This window comes from Lepidochelys kempii, chromosome 6 (assembly GCF_965140285.1).
Source record: "Lepidochelys kempii isolate rLepKem1 chromosome 6, rLepKem1.hap1, whole genome shotgun sequence".
Lineage (NCBI taxonomy): Eukaryota > Metazoa > Chordata > Testudines > Cheloniidae > Lepidochelys > Lepidochelys kempii.
The window spans coordinates 69,074,865-69,099,121 of record NC_136385.1 but is presented as its reverse complement, the minus strand read 5'-3'; the positions used below and the strand labels follow the sequence as shown (position 1 = coordinate 69,099,121).

The 24,257-nt window shown below is 45.3% G+C and overlaps 1 protein-coding gene across 1 annotated transcript in view; it reads right to left on the bottom strand.

Annotated features, from left to right (window-relative positions):
- PAPLN (papilin, proteoglycan like sulfated glycoprotein) overlaps window positions 1-23,921 on the bottom strand; it is a 73,635-nt gene extending 49,714 nt beyond the window's left edge. The window contains exons 1-2 of the mRNA XM_073348537.2: window positions 23,802-23,921; window positions 11,063-11,125 (exon numbers count right to left, since the gene is read on the bottom strand). Of these exons, the coding sequence (XP_073204638.2) occupies window positions 11,063-11,125; window positions 23,802-23,810 (72 nt within the window). The 5' untranslated portion in view covers window positions 23,811-23,921. The remainder of the gene's footprint in view (window positions 1-11,062; window positions 11,126-23,801) is intronic.
- Between the last annotated feature and the right edge of the window lie 336 nt (window positions 23,922-24,257).

The following is a 24,257-nucleotide window of genomic DNA, read 5'->3' as shown; positions in this document are numbered from 1 at the left end:
ATTAGGAGCACATTAAACACCACACGCATTATCCAGCAGTATATGCAGCACCAGAACCTGGCAAAGCGATACCGGGCGAGGAGGCGACATCAGCGCAGTCACGTGAGTGATCAGGACATGGACACAGATTTCTCTGAAAGCATGGGCCCTGCCAATGCATGCATCATGGTGCTAATGGGGCAGGTTCATGCTGTGGAACGCCGATTCTGGGCTCGGGAAACAAGCACAGATTGGTGGGACCGCGTAGTGTTGCAGGTCTGGGACAATTCCCAGTGGCTGCGAAACTTTCGCATGCGTAAGGGCACTTTCATGGAACTTTGTGACTTGCTTTCCCCTGCCCTGAGGCGCATGAATACCAAGATGAGAGCAGCCCTCACAGTTGAGAAGTGAGTGGCGATAGCCCTGTGGAAGCTTGCAACGCCAGACAGCTACCGGTCAGTTGGGAATCAATTTGGAGTGGGCAAATCTACCGTTGGGGCTGCTGTGATGCAAGTAGCCCACGCAATCAAAGATCTGCTGATATCAAGGGTAACGACCCTGGGAAATGTGCAGGTCATAGTGGATGGCTTTGCTGCAATGGGATTCCCTAACTGTGGTGGGGCCATAGACGGAACCCATATCCCTATCTTGGCACCGGAGCACCAAGCCGCTGAGTACATAAACTGCAAGGGGTACTTTTCAATAGTGCTGCAAGCTCTGGTGGATCACAAGGGACGTTTCACCAACATCAACGTGGGATGGCCAGGAAAGGTACATGACGCTCGCATCTTCAGGAACTCTGGTCTGTTTCAAAAGCTGCAGGAAGGGACTTTATTCCCAGACCAGAAAATAACTGTTGGGGATGTTGAAATGCCTATATGTATCCTTAGGGACCCAGCCTACCCCTTAATGCCATGGCTCATGAAGCCGTACACAGGCAGCCTGGACAGTAGTCAGGAGCTGTTCAACTACAGGCTGAGCAAGTGCAGAATGGTGGTAGAATGTGCATTTGGACATTTAAAGGCGCGCTGGCGCAGTTTACTGACTCGCTTATACCTCAGCGAAACCAATATTCCCATTGTTATTACTGCTTGCTCCACAATATCTGTGAGAGTAAGGGGGAGACGTTTATGGCAGGGTGGGAGGTTGAGGCAAATCGCCTGGCTGCTGGTTACGCGCGGCCAGACACCAGGGCGGTTAGAAGAGCACAGGAGGGTGCGGTACGCATCAGAGAAGCTTTGAAAACCAGTTTCATGACTGGCCTGGCTACGGTGTGAAAGTTCTGTTTGTTTCTCCTTGATGAAACCCCCCGCCCCTTGGTTCACTCTACTTCCCTGTAAGCTAACCACCCTCCCCTCCTCCCTTCAATCACCGCTTGCAGAGGCAATAAAATCATTGTTGCTTCACATTCATGCATTCTTTATTCATTTATCACACAAATAGGGGGATGACTACCAAGGTAGCCCAGGAGGGGTGGTGGAGGAGGGAAGGAAAATGCCACAAAGCACTTTAAAAGTTTACAACTTTAAAATTTATTGAATGACAGCCTTCTTTTTTTTGGGCAATCCTCTGTGGCGGAGTGGCTGGTTGGCCAGTGGCCCCCCCACCGCGTTCTTGGGCGTCTGGGTGTGGAGGCTATGGAACTTGGGGAGGAGGGCGGTTGGTTACACAGGGGCTGTAGTGGCAGTCTGTACTCCAGCTGCCTTTGCTGCAGCTCAACCATACACTGGAGCATACTGGTTTGGTCCTCCAGCAGCCTCAGCATTGAATCCTGCCTCCTCTCATCATGCTGCCGCCACATTTGAGCTTCAGCCCTGTCTTCAGCCCGCCACTTACTCTCTTCAGCCTGCCACCTTTCCTCCCGGTCATTTTGTGCTTTCCTGCACTCTGACATTATTTGCCTCCACGCATTCGTCTGTGCTCTGTCAGTGTGGGAGGACAGCATGAGCTCAGAGAACATTTCATCGCGAGTGCGTTTTTTTTTTCTTTCTAAGCTTCACTATCCTCTGGGAAAGAGAAGATCTTGTGATCATTGAAACACATGCAGCTGGTGGAGAAAAAAAAAGGGACAGCGGTATTTAAAAAGACACGTTTTATAAAACAGTGGCTACACTCTTTCAGGGTAAACCTTGCTGTTAACATTACATACATAGCACATGTGCTTTCGTTACAAGGTCGCATTTTGCCTCACCCCACCGCGTGGCTACCCCCTCAACCCTCCCCCCTCCCTGTGGCTAACAGCGGGGAACATTTCTGTTTAGCCACAGGCAAACAGCCCAGCAGGAATGGGCTCCTCTGAGTGTCCCCTGAAGAAAAGCACTCTATTTCAACCAGGTGACCATGAATTATATCTCACTCTCCTGAGGATAACACAGAGAGATAAAGAACGGATGTTGTTTGAACGCCAGCAAACATACATTGCAATGCTTTGTTGTACAATGATTCCCAAGTACGTGTTACTGGCCTGGAGTGGTAAAGTGTCCTACCATGAAGGACGCAATAAGGCTTTTTTTTTTTTTGCAAAGGCTTTGGGAGTACATCCAGGAGAACCTCGAATGCCAGGGCAAAGTAATCCTTTCACATGCTTGCTTTTAAACCATGTATAGTATTTTAAGAGGTACACTCACCGGAGGTCCCTTCTCCTCCTGCTGGGTCCAGAAGGCAGCCTTGGGTGGGTTCGGGGGGTACTGGCTCCAGGTCTAGGGTGAGAAACAGTTCCTGGCTGTCGGGAAAACCGGTTTCTCCACTTGCTTGCTGTGAGCTATCTACAACCTCATCATCATCATCATCATCTTCTTCGTCCCCAAAACCTGCTTCCGTATTGCCTCCATCTCCATTGAAGGAGTCAAACAACACGACTGGGGTAGTGGTGGCTGAACCCCCTAAAATGGCATGCAGCTCATCATAGAAGCGGCATGTTTGGGGCTCTGACCCAGAGCGGCTGTTCGCCTCTCTGGTTTTCTGGTAGGCTTGCCTCAGTTCCTTCAGTTTCATGCGGCACTGCTTTGGGTCCTTGTTATGGCCTCTGTCCTTCATGCCCTGGGAGATTTTGACAAAGGTTTTGGCATTTCAAAAACTGGAACGGAGTTCTGATAGCACGGATTCCTCTCCCCATACAGCGATCAGATCCCGTACCTCCTGTTCGGTCCATGCTGGAGCTCTTTTGCGATTCTGGGACTCCATCATGGTCACCTGTGCTGATGAGCTCTGCATGGTCACCTGCAGCTTGCCACGCTGGCCAAACAGGAAATGAGATTCAAAAGTTCGCGGTTCTTTTCCTGTCTACCTGGCCAGTCCATCTGAGTTGAGAGTGCTGTCCATAGCGGTCACAATGGAGCACTCTGGGATAGCTCCCGGAGGCCAATACCGTCGAATTGTGTCCACAGTACCCCAAGTTCGAGCCGGCAAGGCCGATTTAAGCGCTAATCCACTTGTCAGGGGTGGAGTAAGGAAATCGATTTTAAGAGCCCTTTAAGTCGAAATAAAGGGCTTCATCGTGTGGACGGGTGCAGGTTTACATCGATTTAAAGCTGCTAAATTCGACCTAAAGTCCTAGTGTAGATCAGGGCTTAGATAACTTTCCATGCTTTTATTTGCTAAGTCTGTTTAATGGCATCAAGTTTATCTTTGTATTGATGTACACTTGAAGTCTAATCAAGGGCAAATGTTTCCATTTGGCCATTGTTGAGAAATGTGATTGTGGGGTTGGGGGAAACAGTTATTTCAACACACACAAAAATGTTCTCATTCTGCAGGTTGATCTCAGTTTGTTTCATAATGGATTCACTGTGACAGTCCACTCTTGCCGTGCATGGAGTCCTCAGCAAGGAATGTGACTTTGCTGTGTTTGCATAATAAGTTGCTGAGAAACAAAGAAGTCATCAATGAGAAAAAATGGTGTTAATGGTCTTGGACAAGGTCTTCCTCCACATGTGGAAAAATCCTAGCGTCTGTGGTGTATTATGATCATCTAAGTAATAATAATCTGTATGTCACTTTCCTGAGTGACTGAAGGCCCAATCCTTCAAGGTGCTGATCCCTCAACTCCCATCGACTTGAAGGGGAGTTGATGGTGCTCAGCGTCTCACAGGCCTATCCTGTAGAAACATGACAAGTGCAGTTATCTGGATATTGATATCTGGGCAGATGGATTGATTTGGGATATACAACTCATTTTAGGCTATTGGTGTAACAAAGCAAATCAGAAATAAATGGATGTTCTATATAAAAGAAAAACCCTCAACACAGAGTACTGCAGGAAGCTGGTGCTGCAGGCAGGAAGTGAAGAAACAGATTGACAGAGCCAGACGGGTACCCAGAAGTCACCTACTACAGGACAGGCCCAACAAAGAAAGTAACAGAACCTCCACAAGACGTCAACTACAGCCCCCTACTAAAACCTCTCCAGCGCATCATCAAGGATCTGCAACCTATCCTGAAGGATGATCCCTCACTCTCACAGACCTTGGGAGACAGGCCAGTCCTCGCTTACAGACAGCCCCCCCAACCTGAAGCAAATACTCACCAGCAACTACACACCACACAACAAAAACACTAACTCAGGAACCTATCCCTGCAACAAACCCCGGTGCCAACTCTGTCTGCATATCTATTCAAGGGACACCATCATAGAACCTAACCACATCAGCCACACCATCAGGGGCTCGTTCACCTGCACATCTACCAATGTGATAAATGCCATCATGTGCCAGCAATGCCCCTCTGCCATGTACATTGGCCAAACCGGACAGTCTCTACGCAAAAAAATAAATGGACACAAATCTGACATCAAGAATTATAACATTCAAAAACCAGTAGGAAAACACTTCCATCGCCCTGGACACTCAATAACAGACTTAAAAGTGGCAATTCTTCAACAACAAAATTTCAAAAACAGACTCCAACGAGAAACTGCAGAACTGGAATTAATTTGCAAATTGGACACCATCGTATTAGGCCTGAATAAAGACCAAGTGGATGGGTCACTACAAAAACTAATTTTCCCCCTGCTGATACTCACACCTTCTTGTCAACTATTTGAAATGGGCCACCTTGATTACATTGAACTCATTACCATGACAAAAGTGATTTTCCTCCCTTCTTGTCAACTGTTGAGAATAGCCCACTTCCACCTTAATTTAATTGGCTCGCTAACACCCCTCCTCACATTTGGTAAGTTAACTCCCATCTTTTCGTATGGTGTGTATTTATACCTCTCTACTGTATTTTCCACTTCATGCATCTGATGAAAGCTTATGCCCACAAAAGCTTATGCCCAAATAAATTTGTTAGTCTCTAAGGTGCCACAAGAACTCCTCGTTGTTTTTGATGATACAGACTAACATGGCTACCACTCTGAAACCTAGTGCTGCCTGCCTGTATGTATTTCAGACAACAGCTAAATCTCTGCTCATTCTGGCCATGAGTCTCAGACACTCTGCTGAGGCTGGACCCAGGCAATCATTTCCAGTAATTCTGTCTTAACTCCTTATTATTCTTGCCTCGGAGACACAACATGTTTGTAAAGAGCTTTAAAGGAAAAAAGTGCTAAGTATCATTATTATGAATAATATAAAAGTCATCAAGGAAATGCACTCAAACAAAACAGGAACAACTAAAACAAGGTAGAGTGAACAAGGTGGTGGCAGCAGGAGAGGAAACACTAAATGGTATAGAAGTAGTGAGCACCAGATTAAAGAACATCACATTAACCTATGCACGTAGGTGTAAATCTAGAGATACCAGTGGAAGGTAGGAGTCTCCAGATTAATATACACTGGGCAGGATTTTCAGCCAGACTTCAAAACAGCCTCCTGTTGCAATTCAGAGTGGGGGCAAATATGAGTAATTAGACATCCTCTAACTACCTGAACGGCCAGATCGTATACCCCTTACAATGATGAGCAGTTACATACTGAAATAGCCTGAGTGACTTCAAAGGGACCGCTTTGATGATTGGGATTGCCACCAGCATGGGTAAGGGATTTGTAATCTGGCCCAAAAGATGCAAAACATGCAGGGTACAGTTATTTTCAGGCACAAAATTACACTTGCAAAAATGGAAGCCAGGACAAGGCCCGGCTAGAAATCAGGCCCATTATGTGCTAGACAAACCTCAGCATGATAATCAAAATCTGCATAGCCAAGAGGGAAGGATGACTCATGTGCAAGAACTCGAGAAAGTGGCTGTCATCTGAGGCTTTATCTACAGCAGGAAAATTCACTCTAGTCTCCCGTGGCACAGCTCCACATGCAATAGAAGTGGTGGAAGCTGTTCTGTAGACAGAGCTTGAGCAGTTTTACTGTTGTGTTATCTCCCCCTGCTCTGAGTCTCAGTGATAAAAAACGCCTCAATCCTAGCCTCCACCATCACTACCATTGATCCCAACTTTCCTAGAATAGAAGCAGCGTTAGGGCTTGTCTACACTGAGGCCTTTGTCTGTGTTGTCCATCTGTCTTGTCTTGTCTGACACCTAGAGCATAAGCTCTAGGAGGCAGGGACTGTCGTCTTTGTTACTTGTCTGTACAGCATCTAGCACAATGAGCCTGTATCCTGCACCTAGGCACTACTAATACAAACAACAACAGAGGAGATGCTGGCAACTGGGCTGGTCTCCTCCCTGGGTCCCCTCTATGGAACCTGGAGTCCCTCATGTGTTGGGAAGAGGAGGGAGAGATCCTGCCAGTTCTGCTTGGTACCAGCATGTTCTGGCTGGCAAGGAGGGGAGGCAAAGCCTGGGACAGCAGGTGCTGCTGAGGATGGAGCACTGGGAGAGAAACTCATATCAGCCAGCTGGTGCTGCAGGCAGACAGTTCATCTGGGGAGCTACCTTCTGCTAGCTATTGCAGGCTGCAGCTCACTCTGGCCATGAATCTCAGATACCCTGCTGAGGCTGGACCCAGACAAAATTCTCAGTTGTCGCCTATGCCAGCACCTCACCACTCAGTTATCTGCTGCCTTCCCTGGTCTGACAGTTGATGTCATTAAAATAAAAAAGTTTGCCTTCTTCAGACTAAAACCAGGAACATGAAAAGGGAGAAGAGAAGGAAAAGACCAGCCACTAGGACACACCCTTCAAACAAATTAAAGGAGTGCTGTTCACAAGCAGGCACACACATGTAAACACACACCCCTGCCTGCAGCTCACACCAAGTTGATTTCTATATTTGCATTATCATTATTAATTTGTATCGTTTCCAAGTCCATGCTCTCGAGCCACCTCCACTGAAGGCAGTCTGTTTTGAGGCAATGTCATCACATGGAAGTGGTCCCAATCAGTGTAGCCAGGCAGCACACATCCTTTAGGGCACGCGGTTCATTGTCAGAAGGTCTTCTTCCCAAATTCCCCTCCCACCCAATGATACCCGGGAATTTCAGAAGCCAGCAGACTGTAATTTTTGTAGAAAGTTTTGTAGATTTGTGTGGGCACATGCTCAATTTTGGAACGCACTGGGCTCACTCCTACTCTCAGTCATGTCAGCGTTCAAACTCCCATTGACTTCAGTGGGAGCAGATTCAGACCCATGATGTGATTCATCAATCTCCACTCGCTGTTCTCAGAGCTGAGACAGCTGGATTTTCCACAACATTCACAGCTACTAAAAAGCCGGTGGTGGGGGTGGGGAGGAAGCAAAATCCCTGTGTCCGCATACATCCTTTTCAGCACCCCTGCACACATCCTCCTTATGCGCTTCTCCTCATACTGTTAATCCATGAAGCCATAAGTGGGTTGCTGTCATATGCTAGCCTGTCCATGTACCCATTCAGCTTGGGAATCATAGCATTCAGCCAATGACACTGTGGGAGCAGGGCAGGGCATGTAGATTCTTTTTCAGGCACTGGTGTGGGAGGCAGGGGAATTTATTTGATTAATTTTATTGTCCATGAAAGAATTAAAGGCAAATACTGTACAGTGTAGGAAGGCACAGCACAAGCCTCTCACATATAGCTCTCCCAGAGCCCCTCCAACTCAGCTGCATCATCCCTATTATTCAATCCCTACACAGCTTTGGGAATGGACCTCTTTACTGACTTGACACCTCAACTATGTTTTCGATCTGAGCACATTGCCCACGAGGCAGCGATAGTAACTCTGTAAGTTCCTATCAAGCTGACCCTCCAATGCCCCTGCTATTCCAGCTCTGGCTCCTCTCAGAGTTTTGTCAATATATCTCAGTCCTGCACTGCAGTACCCCATCTCTTTCAAACCTACATTTATTCTGAGCAAAGACTGGCCAATAATATGGACATGTTGGATTTGAGACTAGGTAGGGACACACATGTCACTTATGACATATGTGAAGCATGAAAATAGGTTTCAAGAGGTAAAATATTTATTATTATTATTAAATTATATAGCAGCAAAAGTATGCTAGTGTTTTGGGGAGCTACCTTCTGTTAGCTAGCCCCTTCTAAAAGACTACATATAGAGAGCTTTTAATTCATTTCCTGGGTTTAGATTTCCAGCAAATGTGAAGGTAACTCCTAAAGTTCTATCCTTCTGGCACCTACCAGGAAATGTTCTAAATTTGGGCTCTTTTAGAATAGCAAAAACCCAGTGTCAGCTGGTACAGCATGGACTTTTGACCTGGGGCTTCTATAGAAGAAGAAACATTAGCAGTAACCTGATATTAGTGGTTTTATGGCCCAATGGAAGATATGTGCTTGACAGTAGTGATTAGAGGTATTTAGCCAGATGTTTTTGTCCAAGGGCCCTGGTTTGTTACTCAACCCTTGACAGAACATTGTGCATTTGTATAACACAAAATGTCAATAGCCTCCAGCAATGACAGTTGCCTATGCTCTGATTCATCAGAAAAACTTCTGTCTGTATTTCTAGGCAAAAGGTTGAGAACGATTTACAACAGAAAAGTTACTGTGTCTACAATGAAGCCCACAGATGATGGTTAGTTTTTTTTTCATGCTGCCATGTCACTGGACAGTCCTTTAAGCCCCTTTTGGAGTACTGTTGACTTCAGAGGTCCATGCTACTCTGGCAAGGCTGAAGGGTGAATTACCTTTATACAAATACAACCATCTCACCTGACTCCTATTCTGCATGTGACTTGTTTGACAGTGAACACAAAACAACTGTTCCTGCCTCAGCAGCAGGGCTGCTCTGAGATTAGCTCCTACTACATCAGAAGAGGAGTAACAGAGCTCCACCATTTTAAAGACACAACACCTTGCATTAGAGGAAAACTGTGCCTCCAGCAAAATGTTTAAGTGCACCTTCCAGTTCAGTTATTTTCAAATTCTCACTGATCTCTGTGATTGCAGGAATCACAAATGGGGGAGGGACATTTTTAATGCCACGTGAGGCAGATTAAGCGTGATGTTCCCTTTATGACTATGAGGAGTTATGCCTTTAATCTGTCATGGAAGGAACTAGGAATGACCCATCTGAATGCGTTGGTGCTTCCATTCCTCTCTCGGCTTTTAAAGAGCATCTCCTCACACCTTCTTAGCTGGGCAGTTCCAGCATCCAATGTGGCTCTCATACCACAGAGGCACTTAAGGACAGACTGTTAAACTTTCCCTCCTCTACAGATGCACCACCGTTTCCATCCATTACACATTCTTTCAAGAGAAGTTACTGACTTTAGGACACATTGTCTAATATCAGAGACGAGCAGCGTAAAGCCATCCCCCAGAGATTCTCCCGCTTCACAGTTTCATGGAACGATGTGGTGCGTTGCTCACATGGGATGAACTTTTTTGGCTCTTTTTTGGCCAAGGGTGCTGGTTTTGAGCCAATTGTGTTAGCAGCTAGCAAGGAGAGATTGTGTAGCATACCCAACTACCTCATGGACCTTCTAATGCAATGACTAGCATGTGTGTGTACCACTATCCTCTATTGTGGGGTGGGCAAACTTTTTGGCCAAAGGGCCACATCACAGTTGCAAAACTGTATGGAGGGCCGGGAAGGGAAGGCTGTGCCTCCCCAAACAGCCTGGCCTCTGCCCCCTATCTGCCCCCTCCCACTTTCCACCCCCTGACTGCCCCCCTCAGAACCTCCGACTCATCCAACCCCCTCGTTCCTTGTCCCCTGACCACCCCCTCCCAGAACCCCCACCCCTAACCGCCCCCCTGGGACTCTGCCCCCTATCCAACCCTCCCTGCTCCCAGTCCTGACTGCCCCGACCCCTATCCACACCCCCGCCCCCTGACAGGCCCCCCAGGACTCCCACACCTATTCAACCCCCCCACTCCCTGTCCCCTGACCACCACCCCTCAGAATGTCCACCCCATCCAACTGCTTGCTGTCCCCTGACTGCCCCCGGGGATCCTCTGCCCCTTATCAAACCCTCCCCACAGCTCCCTGCCACCTTACTACTCCACTCAGAACAGCAGGAGCTCACAGTCCCACTGTCTGGCCAGAGCCAGCCACACTGCTGTGCTGCCCAGCAGGAGCGGCAGGCCTTAGCACTGGTGGCACGGTGAGGTGAGGTGAGGCTGCAGAGGAGGGGCTGGGGGCTAGTCTCCCCAGCCGGGAGCTCAAGGGCCTGGCAGGACAGTCCCACGGACTGTAGTTTGCCCACCTCTGCTCTATTGGATACTAGAAAGTCAGACTTGCTCAAGTGTAGATGATCTAGTTCCCTGCTGTTGGCTGGAAGTGCAGAGCATACAATCCTTATGACAACTAACAGAGATTCTCCCTTATCTCAAGTGGCAGAGGCCTGTAGTTTTGGAGCAGAAGGTTCACAGTTCTAGCTCCACTGATGACAACCATTAGGTCTAGGTGGCATACCTCATGATTGTCTAGTTCCATGTAGCCACAGAATCACTATCAATGACTTACTATTAAAACTGCCAGTATAGACTTTCTAACATATATACCTCAGTGTGTGTGGTGACTGGGCCCCAATACCTTGGTGGAGATGTGGAGGACAGATACAACATCAAGTGTATGTCAGTCAAGTATTAACTTTTTCAAGTGCATGTATATAGTCATTTTCAAACAGGACACCCATTACCCTAAGTTCTCTACAAACACTTTGGCTGCCAAAGTTGAAACCCTCTACTCCAAGTTTCATGCCATCCCTGGTAACAGCCACTCTTGAGAAAAGGTGCTTAACTTACTGAAGATGCAGGAAGTGGCATCATTGTTAGCGTGAGCAGGAGGAACAAGTTCTTCATCGTCCTCTGTGGAATAAAGAGAACATTGATCAGAACTGCTGGTTTCTTGCTCCTTCATGGCTAGAACTCTCTGTGGAGCACAGGTCAGGGACGGAAGGGGGCAAGCTGGTCTGGTGGGAGATCTGATGGAAGGGACTATGGAGTGAAATAGAGATTTAACAGGAAAAGATGATGGACTGAAACCAAAGGCAAGGAACAAGGAACAAAGGTAGTTTGTCACTATGTATCCCAGACAAATCAAGGCAACTGTGAAGACTGAAATTATCCTCCACAGCAAGCCAGCATGTAATTACTGATCCCCAGCATTTCTCCTAAGCTTGCCTTTGGCATAATGAGAACACCATCACAGGGCATGGAGGGGAGGGGAGGGGAGAGGGAGAGACATGCTGTTTCTTGTCCTCCCACCCACCCATTTATGCATACAACATACCTTTTAAAAAAAAACAAAAAAACCCCTATGTATTTAAAATAATAATGTTCTGACTTCAGCCAATCAAAACCAGGAAATTCGCATGTTAAAGATTCTTTCTGCATCTGACTCACCCTGTTTGAGTTGGAGGAGTTTCAGGAGCAGGGTCTTAGAATACAGGAGGTGATCTTGCATGTCTAAAATCTTCAACTTTGGCATCTAAAATCCATATTTAGGCATCTAAAGATTTAGCCTGATTTTGGAGAGGTGCTTACCACCTGCAGCTGCCTTTGAAGTAAATGGAAATGGTCAGGTGCCTACATTTATTTAGATGCCTAATATGGAATCAGGTGTCTAGCTTTAGGCACCCAAGTTTAAAAGAATGTGCCCCATATGAGCAGCACCAAGATACAAGAGTTTGAGTGAAGGGCTGAATATGGAAAGTTTAGAGGGAACATTGCTACAGCAGGATCAAACACCTGACTAGATGAGATATATTGTCAGGTGTGGGCTCCTTAGCAAGGAGTCCAATATTTAAGATGCTCAAGCTGCATGAGTATCATTTGCCAACCCCATCCAGCAGCGCCTCTGGCCTATAGGGCTCCAGAGTCACCGGGCTTGCCGGCATTAACACAGTCAGCAAGTAAATACAGCTCACATGCTGTTCCTGCCTCCAGGTTTCCTCAGAGACATTGCTTAGTAGTGAGGACAGTATGGGATCTCTTCACCATTCCAGCACCATTCCTACTATGTCAGCTTATATTTCTCAGAACAAACTTCCTCTTTTGAGCATTAATGCCATTTCATTCCTTCGAACTGCCCTGCCCCACTGTGCCCACAATAGCCATGACAAGGCTCATTCCAGCCACCAGGGATTGTCAGCAGTGCACAAATTTTAGGAGGAATGGGCGGGGGGGGGGGGGAGAAAACAAACCCCTAAAAGTAGTAAGGTGGCTATCTCACTTCTGTCTAATGGCCCTCTTACTTCTCACTGCTGTTTAAATAAAATCAAGGCACTTGACATTCAGGGCCCCCTACTTTTTTCTCCAAAAGTCAATCACTGATTGTCATAATCCAAGGATGCCTTGGTCAAGCCATCTTTTCTCTTCATCAGCCCCAGGAAGTAAAGGTGACATAGGAGCTGCTACATGGGTTCAATGCCTCCAAAGCATCTCTTCCTTCTCAAGCACAGACATGGACCTAAACCATAATTTTTAGCCTGTCATTTTAATACTCTGTCCCTTTAATATTAATACTTAATACACACGATTAGTTCCAAGCTCCCAGTTGGCTGAGATGCAGAATTTATAATATTATTGAGAACAGTGTTGATATTTAATAATTATCATCAAGACTAAAACCTTTCCTGCAGGAAAGTATCAAGTCAAGAAAAAGACACCTGAAAGTAAGGCTGTCTAGAGTAGCATCTTTTTTTCTAGATGCTCCCAAAGTTGCTTTGAAAGAGGAAGCTGCTGTTCTGGGAATTTCACAGCTGCTGCAAAACTTCCATGGTGCCATGTCTTGCGTCTGGGGAGAATCTCATTGCTCTTAGCACTGACACATAGCAGATAAAATAACATACTACAATGCATTGAAAATATGCACATGGGTTCTGGTAATGCCCACTATCCCTGTATACTGGGGCAGAAAGGTTTACTCTTTAATGTTTCTTCCATGGGCCTTAGAACTACAAAGTCCCTGCAGGAATCCAGTTATACAAAATTCCCAAGGCAAAATAATAGAGTAGAGGGGAGAGGAAACAGAGAAAACAAGCATGAGGAGATCTCTCTTGAGAAGCTAACTATGTAGATCATGAGAAAATGGAACTTCATGGGGTTTTTTTAGATGGACTTCAGTGGGCTTGAATCAGGCCCCTAGTTCTTCCTCTGAGACCAGTGGAGGATTATGCACGACGGTATATGAGAATCTGTCAAGTGTTCTCTATTCACATTTTCACTTTTTCACATTCTTAAAATCTAGGGAGAAATGGCCTTGACATTCTCCTAGGAGAGATAGTTTTGATGTCCCCAACCCAACCAATCTGCTGACTTCTGGCTGGAGAGGTGGAACAGGTGCACAAGGCTCTCTTTACCCAAGTGAATCCTGTACAGTGAGCAACCCTGAAATAGGACTCAGGTCTTGTGTGAAAAGAGCCACAACAAAACTTGTTTTTCTAATACCTCCCTCAGTTGAAATGTTCAGGAAAGACCATGTGTCCATGCTCCTGACCAGGACTTTGGAACAACCAGAGTCAGGACAGTCACTGAATAATCCCAGGTCTCCAAAGAAACCAGACTCTGCATGCTGGGACAGGACACTGTGTGAGTTTCAGTTAATTCCAGTGACATACCTAGCCATGCCTGACAGATTCAGTAAACTTATTTGTTCTGTCTTTTAACACTGAGTCTTATTGTAAGAATTAAAAGCTCCTACTGACCAGGGTCACAGTAGCAGCTCTGTTCATTTCCCATTTCTCCTTGCATTGGGAGTATGGGGTGGAGTTTTGCTGCATGTGGGCTGTGAACTGAAGCTATGGGAAATGACTGGCCCAATGCTGCTGCCTTGTGTGCCTCCTGTCCCATTATAACTCATTACACCTTTCCTTATGGTTCAAAAAACACTCCCTTTTCATTCTGTGCTGGAACTGCATGGCCTCTCCTTCCCCCTCCCTCCATCCAAGATGCAGCAGCAGAATGTGAAACAGCTGCTGGGACACTCCCTATATGAACATTTCTGCCACAGGGCTGAATCCTGGTCACATTAGGAACAGGGATAAGAGGAATAAGTTCAGCATAAATAAGCGGCCTGAACCTTTGCCCAGAATTAGAGAAGGGCCTGGCCAAAACCTCAGCTCTGAACATTGCTGAAGGTTGGGAAGAATCCAAACTTTGTGGCTATCTTTGAAACGAACACCTCAGAGTAGACTGGTGAAGGGGATGAACCAATGCTTTGGATCCAATCACTTAAACTTGGTTGAAGTTTGGGTCCAGAGCCAAACTTTGAGACTTTCTTGCTCTGTAATGGACCAAACCAACACTCCAGAACCAAGCACCTTAAATGTTGGACAAGATCTGATCTGGGTGTGAATTTAGCAGCTCAGGGCCACCTGTCTCTGTCCCAAGAACTCAAACTGAGCCCCAACCTGAACCTTTTTGAGATTTGAAAGGGTGGGCCTGGAAGCAGAAGTGCCAGAATACTAAGAAAAGGAGTACTTGTGGCACCTTAGAGACTAACCAATTTATTTGAGCATGAGCTTTCGTGAGCTACAGCTCACTTCATCAGATGTTTACCGTGGAAACTGCAGCAGACTTTATATACACACAGAAATCATGAATTCTGTGTGTATATAAAGTCTGCTGCAGTTTCCACGGTAAACATCTGATGAAGTGAGCTGTAGCTCACGAAAGCTCATGCTCAAATAAATTGGTTAGTCTCTAAGGTGCCACAAGTACTCCTTTTCTTTTTGCGAATACAGACTAACACGGCTGTTCCTCTGAAACCTGTCAGAATACTAAGAGGGGCTGCTTGGTTTGAATCCAACCTGGCCAGAACGAGATCCCACCAATTTTGTGAGAGGTGGCACTGGTGAAATTTGCAGCCCAGCTGTGCAGTCCCAAGAGGCTGGGATAAGCATCCAGACTCTCAGGTTTAACACTGAACTCACCCAACACTGAAGATTTTGAGGTTCACCCATTACTAGCAATTAGGAGGCCTGGAAAGAGCTGATAGTCTGCACTGTAGCAGTACCTCCACCGTAGCTTTGACTACACCAGGGGAACACTGTGGCAATGGAAACTAGAAACTCAGTGAATCTCATTTCATTGCAAACTCCAAACTCAGACCAGGCTCAGTAAGGCTTGCACCTTTCAGCGAGCTCGGGTCTATGTTCTGACACAGCCTTGGTCCAACTTATAGCTTCATGTGAAATCCTGGGCACCTTTACCCAGCTCTATGGGTGTCTGCCTAAACAGCTTGTGCAAAAGTCATATCTGCATTTGCAAATGAGGCCATAGAAGCTCAGGATGAGTCACTGCACACCATGCCCTTTTGGTCATGAGGAAATGGCTGATACGATTTAGGCAGCTGCTTTTCAAAATGGGTTACCCATCTCTCTCTCTCTTTTTAAACTATATCTTTTCACAAAATCATTGGACAGATAGCAATGCCTGGTTTACACGCTAAAAGTCCAGACAAGAGCAACAAAAATGATTAAAGGTCTAGAAAACATGATCTATGAGGGAAGATTGAAAACATTTGGTTTGTTTAGTCTGGAAAAGAGAAGACTGAGTGGGGATATGATAATAGTTTTCAAGTACGTAAAAGGTTGTTACAAGGAGGAGGGAGAAAAATTGTTCTCCTAAACTTCTGAAGATAGGAAAAGAAGCAATGGGCTTAAATTGCAGCAAGGGAGGTTTAGGTTGGACATTAAGAAAAACTTCCTAACTGTCAGGGTAGTTAAGCACTGGAATAAATTGCCTAGGGAGGTTGTGGAATCTCCATCATTGGAGATTTTTAAGAGCAGATAGACAAACACCTGTCAGGAATGGTCTAGATAATACTTAATCTTGCCATGAGGCAAGAGACCGGACTAGATGACCTCTCAAGGTCCCTTGCAGTCCTAAAATTCTATGCCAGGACAGATTTTCTGGGAAGTCTAGAAGAAAAATAAAAGAAAAAAAAAATCCCAAGAAACACACCAACTAACCAATCAGAAAGGGAGTTTTAAAATTATGGAGCTTGATTCTTAAACTGGTTTAGTCATAGCTGAAAGTTTACATGAACAGAGAATCTGGCCCATGATGTTTTAAAAAAAGTTTCCCTGTTTATTTTCTTAAAATGTTTTGCACACCATATCCCCAAAATGGCTCAACTCCATGGGGTTTTTTTTTTTTTTTTTTGGTTTGCTGGCCATGCCAGGGAGAATCAGGTAACTTTTTTAGGGTTTGTGGAGGGATTAGCATAGGAATTAGAGATTTAATATGAAGAGCGTGAAATGGGGTAAGCACGTCCTATACAGAGGTAGGCAACTAGGGGCTCACTGGAGCAGCGATATAAAGAGGCTGGGAGAAGCCATATGAGGGTTAGCTCTCCCCTGGCTGGAAACAGGGTCAGGAAGGTCTGAGGACCAAGCCAGGAAGCATAGAGAAACTGATCCTTTGCCTTAGACAGGAGGATTAAACTGGGTCCAAGAGACTTAACTTAATCGCTGTTTCTTTTCTCCCCTGCCTGAAGCAAACTGTCTTTTATTTGACATTTCTATCTCTGTTTTTCACCAAGCCAAAGCAAGCCCTGGTCCTGACTCCCTTTGAGCCAAGGTGGAAAAATACTCTGTATAGAAAATGAGCAAGCAAGTGTGTGTTAAAATGGTTGTATTGTGTTTCCCTTCCCACTCTCCTGTTACCTGCAGCTAAGACCTGGGACACACTCAGACAGAGCTACGTTTAAAATTTTAAAATGTCTGTACATATAAACTGGCTGGAAATGCTAGGAGACAATGGAGGGATGGAGCACGACTAGGAGACCAGAGGGCAAACAGTGGTGCGACTTGGTGCTTGAGAAAGGTTTACATGGCAGTGGGGAACTGGCTGGATCCCCTAACTCTTCATTTCCATACTCGTTAATGTTTGACCTTTTGTAAAAAGGTGCAGGATTCTAAGAAAGTAATTTTATTTTTGTATTAGTCATCACTGAAACACGCTTTCAGCCGTAACTTTTTTCTTAAATGAAGTTGTTACATTTTTAGATTTGAGGTGAATTCTGAACTTAAAATAAGATACAGACGATAGCAGCAACAGGGAGAGCACTCTCTTACTTCATGGTTAAGCGCAGGTGCTTTGTAAGTTTGCCCTGCACAGCTGTCAACATACTTTAATTTCAACCTGCAGCATTGCCTGCTATTCCAATCGGGAACCCATGCAGCTCTGCCAACACACCTCAATCCTGACCTGCAGCACCTCATGCTATTCCAGTCCTATCCACCCCTACAGATCTGCCAATGCACTTCAGTTGTGATCTGAACCATGCCTGGCAATTCCAGCCCTGTGAATAAAGCTACGTTTGTGGTTTTGTATTAAGGACTAAACCAAGACACCCATACAAGCTTCTGACCCAATTAGTACTGACGTCTCCAGTCACTACCCCATCACTTTGACACCTAAGTCCCCTGTAATTTGGGAGGGAGAGATGGTGAGATCTGGGGCACTGTTCACAATAGACATATGATTATATCTAGATCACTGATAGGGCCCACCCAAGCTGGCCACATTATCACAAGAGAATCTTACAACAATGCCAAGCTTAGCAGAACTTCAGGAGAATCGATCAAGAGTAACTCATGGCAGACACTGTTGGACCTGAGAGTCAGGAACAGGCGTGGCCAGGCAGACAAAAAGCTTGTTTCAATCCCATCACGTAGGCACTGTGAAAAGAGCAACTGAAAAACCATCAGCTACAACAGTGATGTCAGATTCTGGCACCTCCTGACCAAGGGGATTCCACAGTGAGGCTTCACCTGCACACACCCACAAGGGGTGGGATGGCAAAGCGAGATGAGGCTATGTCTTTGCAGAAATTGCACATCTGTGGCTTTCCTACCCCATGAAATGCACAGTACAGTCATATTAGTGATGTAGATGGAACACATTTGTAGGTATGCCTTGTGCATCAGAGAAGAGGTAGTGGTTGTCCCAGCCTGTAATGTTCCATTACAAGGAAAAATACAATATTTCATGAGGCTAGTAATAGGCAGACAATAAGGGATCTGTTCAAGTTTAGCCCTCTGCAACAAGCCTTCCAGAGTTAAGGTTGCAACCAGGGTTCCATTACAAATTTCTTCAAAAAAAATAAAGATGTAATTGTAACTTGTAATTTAGTAATCTCACTGACTACACATGTTGATTAAGTCTCTATTACATTCCCCCATATAAAAAATTTAGACAGCTACAAGCCACAATAGAATAAACCTACAGAAAATACATGACAAGAATTAAAATTAAAAAAGCCTAAGCATTAAAAGGAATGAAAAAGACTAGCTAAGGATTTACATTCATATTCTAATACTGCTATGGGTCATTAATTTGGGGTTTGGATAGATTAAGAAAATGAGTGGGGTTTTAAAAGTTTTAGCTAACGTGTATTAACTAACATGATTTTAAACACTAGCACTGAATGTAGACAAAGACAGTGATGTTTAAAAACTTGTTATCTGCTCTGGTTAACACACGTAACTTTGGGAAACTTCTTAAGAACCTAACTAGAGTCTAGATGCTGGGTAATTACCTCCAATTAAACTATTCCTCCCTCCTCAACAACAACAACAAAAGACAATTTTCTCAACCATACAAGTATTGTAATAGTCCAAGTGTAAACATAAAAATAATCTGAACCGTTTTCTTTCTCTCTTTGTGCCTGTGGGGCCCGAGTCTTCTCTCCCTTAGTGGTGTAAATCAGAAGTATGTCTGAGGAAGTGATGGAGTTACACCAGTTTTATATTGCTGTGTAAGTGGCAGGAGACTAAAGCTAGCAGAATTGAAAAATCCTTTTGACTCCACTAAAAAAAGTTAAGAGGCCATACCTGCGCTAGGAGAAACAGAGCTTCCGTCTCCAGGGCTGCCAGCCTGGCATCTTTCAGCAGTTGCTAAAAATTACCTTTAAAAAAATAGCTTTATGAATGTGTGATCACTCCTGGCACTGCAGTGTGATATGAAAGGAAGCACATATGGGACTGTGTGATCAGAGAAAAATGATAACTGTGTCATCTAAAAATAAACCTGCTGTTTGTTCCGCAAAGACCCATCACTGTGCTTCCCTAGTAGCAGCCAGAGCACAGCAGTCACTGCTCTAATAACTAAGTAGCAAAATAAACAATTCATGGGTGGTACAGTTTTTCCAGACATCATCATACATTTGCATGTTGAGTGTGTTTGTGCATTTGCGTGAGCGAGCAGGAACACATGGCGTGTACATATGCACAAGCACATGTGTAGTTAATCATCCAGTTCCATTCATATATGCCCCTCTTCAGAAACCAGAGATGCCTTTTAGTCACTGTCAGAAACAGGATACTGGATTTAGATGGACTATTGGTCTGATCCTAATGGAGTCAAATAAGAGACAACCTTGGGTGGATATACACACAATGAGCTCCTGCAGAGCAAAGATTACAATGGGAGATGACTCTATTATCCTCACAGAACAGTGGGTAAATTCCTCAGGATTAAGGGACACCTTTAAGGATTTACGAATGTATGTACTGGATCAGACCAGTGGTCCATCTAGCATCAGTATCCTGCCATTAACCATAACCAATATTGGATGCTTCAAAGGAATCCATGTCTACACTGCAATAAAAGACCCACAGCTGCCAACTGACTCGGGCCCACAGGACTTGGGCCAGGAGCACCAGAACCTGCATAGAAGTGGGCTGACCACCAGTGCCAGAACCATGCCCCCATCCCTGCTCCTCCTCTTCCCCGAAAGGTCCCTCCCCCTACTCCTCCCTTTTCCCCCAAGGCCCCGCTCCCTAGGCAGGCTGGATAACCGGAGCCAGGCCATGGTAAGAGCTGACCAGGGAGCCTGTGCCACTGTGGGGAGCCCCAGATCCTCCACCTGCTCTGGACAGGGAGCTGGAGAGCAGCCCCCAGCCCATGTCCCTGCCCCCTGGTGCACACCACACAAGGCAGGTGGAGGGTCTGGGGCTCTCCACAGCAGCCTGGGTTCCCTGGGCAGCTCTTAACAGCCCGGCTTCAGCTTCTGGCCTGGCCAGGGTCAGAGCCTCAGGAAAGAGGAGGAGCAGGGGCGGGGCCCCATAGTGGGGGGACTAAGGCCCACCTCAGCCCCCCCACCAGGAAGAGGCAGGCAGTGCTAGCAGGGGCTGCACTTTGTGGCAGGGGAGCTGATCACCTTTTCAGCTCCCCTGCTGCAAAACGCAGCCTCTGCCAGGCCTGCCTGAGGCTACTACACCCATGTTAAAAAGTGGATCCGATGAAGTGGGCTGTAGCCCACGAAAACTTATGCTCCAATAAATTTGTTAGTCTCTAAGGTGCCACAAGTACTCCTGTTCTTTTTGCGGATACAGACCAACATGGCTGCTACTCTGAAACCTGTTAAAAAGTGGGAGGGCCATGGCCCCCCTGCACACATACCCTGGTTCCGGTGCCCTTGGCTTGAGTCACAGGGCTATAACATTGCAGCGAAGCCATTCAGGCTCATGCTGGAGCAGTATTGTGTCTCTGGGAGAAAAATTATTCCTCCTGATCCCAAATGGTGATGAACCTATAGCCTAAAAGGAGAGGATTGATAATGCTCATAATCCCATCCTAGGTACTATAATGCCAGATGCTATTCTTATTCACAGAAACAGCTCATTCTCTTATGAGACTTACTATTTGCACATGCTGTGCTCTGAAGAATCACAAGGCACAGACTTGGTTTCTTTAACGAAGTGTTTATCATTTTACAGGTTTCAGAGGAACAGCCGTGTTAGTCTGTATTCGCAAAAAGAAAAGGAGTACTTGTGGCACCTTAGAGACTAACCAATTTATTTGAGCATGAGCTTTCGTGAGCTACAGCTCACTTCATCAGATGTTTACCGTGGAAACTGCAGCAGACTTTATATACACACAGAAATCATGAAATCATTTTACAGATAGACTTTAAAGAGTGAGATAACCATCAGCAGCCTAAGGAGTAAACCCTTCAGGACAGGGATTCTCTCTTTTTTATGTTTGTACAGCATCCAGAACAATAGGGCCTCAATCCAGATTGGAGCCTTTGGGCAATACTATAATTAAAGTGTTGTTAATAATAATAAAAAAATTCCCAAGTTGCTCTACAGAGCAGCTGGGTCTCTAGACAAAACACAAGGCAGCACCAAGGTATCACCTTTCCTAGCACATCATGCAAATTGGAACACAGCTACTCACATGCACTCCAGCTGAGTCCACGTGCATATCTTGTGAGATAACTAACCCCTTAATGACTAGATGAACTGACACTGCAGAACACTTACATCACACTTGATAAACACCTGGACTCAAAAAGGGGTGAGCCAAAACCAGAAACAGACTGCATCAGAAGGCAACTAGCTTATAAAACACCACCATTGCAGGTTATCCATTCTCTAACTTCTGTCTGATGCTGCATCCCAGCCTCAGAGTTGCCATCCTTCTGTTTAGAGAGACACATTCATTTACAGGTTTCAGAGTAACAGCCGTGTTAGTCTGTATTCACAAAAAGAAAAGGAGGACTTGTGGCACCTTAGAGACTAACCAATTTATTAGAGCATAAGCTTATTTACAGCTTATTTTTAAAAGCAAACAAATTCAAATGTTTTTTTAAACTATTAAGGAGAGAGAGAATACGGAGAGACCTAGCAACAAAATTTTGCACCCCTGCTTGACATTTGCCACAAATCATTTGGAGTTCTGTCTCACAGGTTACATTTACAGGGGATATCTTACTAGCCAAGCCTTAGGTGTGTAGCTTCTATGGGATCAGAGTCTCCAATATCAGCGGGTCAACTCAGGCCTTTATCCATCTAATGTAAGTACATCAGGTTCCACACAATTTACTGTGTGGATGCAGTACGACTTTACGGGGTCATTGTAAAGGCAAATTTGGCCTCAGAGTTGTTTTTGTTGTTGGCTTTTTTTGGGGGGGGGAGGGGGGACAAAGGACACAGGACACTTACAAAACTGAAGAATCTGAGAATGAAAGTGACTTAAAAAAAAAGTGAAACTAACATATCTTCATTGTTCAACCAGAGAGAAATAATAAAGTAAACACAGAACATCTATAGTGGAAATTTTAATTTAATTTTTGAAAATTTTCATTTTAATCTGTTTTAGTAATGTAGGTAAAGCAATTTATCTTTTTAAATGATGTTTAAGTTACTATCCCTTTAAAAACCATGGCCCTATAAGTTTTGGTAGGCATTAAAAATCCCCCAGCACTTTCTATAAGAGCAGTGTGTTTGTCCTGCTATCCCTGGACAACACTGCCTACCACACACACACTGTTGTACAGTGGGCTGTGCTCTTGCTTGCTGACCTCCACCCCAGAAATAGCTGCATTTTACTGGACCTGTGTCTATACCATTTATGAAACATTCCAGGATCAAAAAGCATTACAGAAAGAGAGGGGATCACATCTATCAAAGTACAGAGAGGAATGGGAGTATGAGTCCCAAAGCTGTCTACACACAATCTTGCTGAATGGCTCTGCACTGGTGCAATGTAGAAATGGGGAGCGTACAACCTAAATGTAGTGCAAAAGTTTCCAAGATCACTGAGTACCGAGGTACAAATCCTTTTAATCAAGCTTTACAAACAGACCCACCTAGCCTTCATCCCCCTCCCCGTGCTCCTATACCAAGTCTAGTACCTCCTGATCTTGGGAACTCCTTGCTGGACAGCCATGAGGGTTTTCTGAGCTGTGTAAGTCCTTTAAAGCAGCTGGCCCTTCCCCAGGGAATACCATGGCACTTTGCAAATCCTATGCCTTTAGATTTAGCACAGCACTTGTCACAACAATAGCCATCCTTTTACCATCTCTTTCTCAGAGTGAGCTTCCAAAGTAGCCTTCTCAGCTGACATGTTCACTTGCTTAGCAACAGGAAAACCACAAAAGATGTCAGCGTGGGGCCTGATCCTGCAAACCCTTCCTTGAGAAGAGGTCTGCAGGATCAGGTGTAAGTTCTGAACAGGTGAAATAGGTGTGTAATGATCAGGATAGAGAGACACTTCCTCTGGAAGTAGGCAGGTGCTCCTTCAATCCACACAGCTGTCTCCCATAGTAATGGTTATTTGAGTATTAATTACCAATAGGCACAGGAATCCACTGGCACCAATACAAGCCCTGCTAAACTTATATTGCTTTCTACACTCATGCTGGCAGGATCTATTTAGGCACCTAGCCCCTAGGCTCATCCAACATTAACTGATACCTCTTCCCTCTCCCCCGAGAATGTTAGTAATGGCTGTTTGATTATATTAGCCCCTGGACTAATTAACCTGGGAGTGTAAAGCAGCAGGGATTAACATTCACTGAATATATGGGTGCCTTCTCCTTCCCTCTCTGCCAGGAAATCTGAGTTTGCAATCACAGGACTCCATTCAGCAAACATCTCTCTTGCCCTTTAAACTGTAGCCAGGCTGATAAAAAGTAGTTGGAAATAAAAAGCCATAAATGGCAAAGGAAAGACAAATAGACAAGTGGTAAATGAGATGAAGAGGAGAGGAAAGAAGCGACCCACAATGCAAAACTAACTCTTACCTTCTGCATCAGTTTGTTTGAAGGTGAGTGTAAGGTTTAGAGGCACTAAAGCCACCCTGTAGCCCAGCTGTGTGTCCACTTCCCCACTTCTGTAGCTTAATCAGTGGCTCCAACACTCTCCTCTCCCCAGCTTCTGTTTGGTTACTAATCCTTACTGCACAGGAAAAGGAGAGTTGGATTTCATTTAACCCCTTGAGCCTCAAAGTTTCTTCATGAGTTTCCTGTTTTGCTTTTGAAAGCCAGAGTTGTAGCCGTGCACACATGGAAGAGCCTGATTTGGGATGATTTCCAGTTCCCTTTGAATGTGTGCGTGCTTTAATTGAAAATTGTGCTGCAAGTTATTGCCTGGGTGGAGCCCTTCATAACTAGTTTTACTGTAGCTGCCGGCAGCATTTCAAGAGACAGATACAGTAATTCCTAGTTCCACTTACTGTTCCTCATTTTCAATAAATTCCC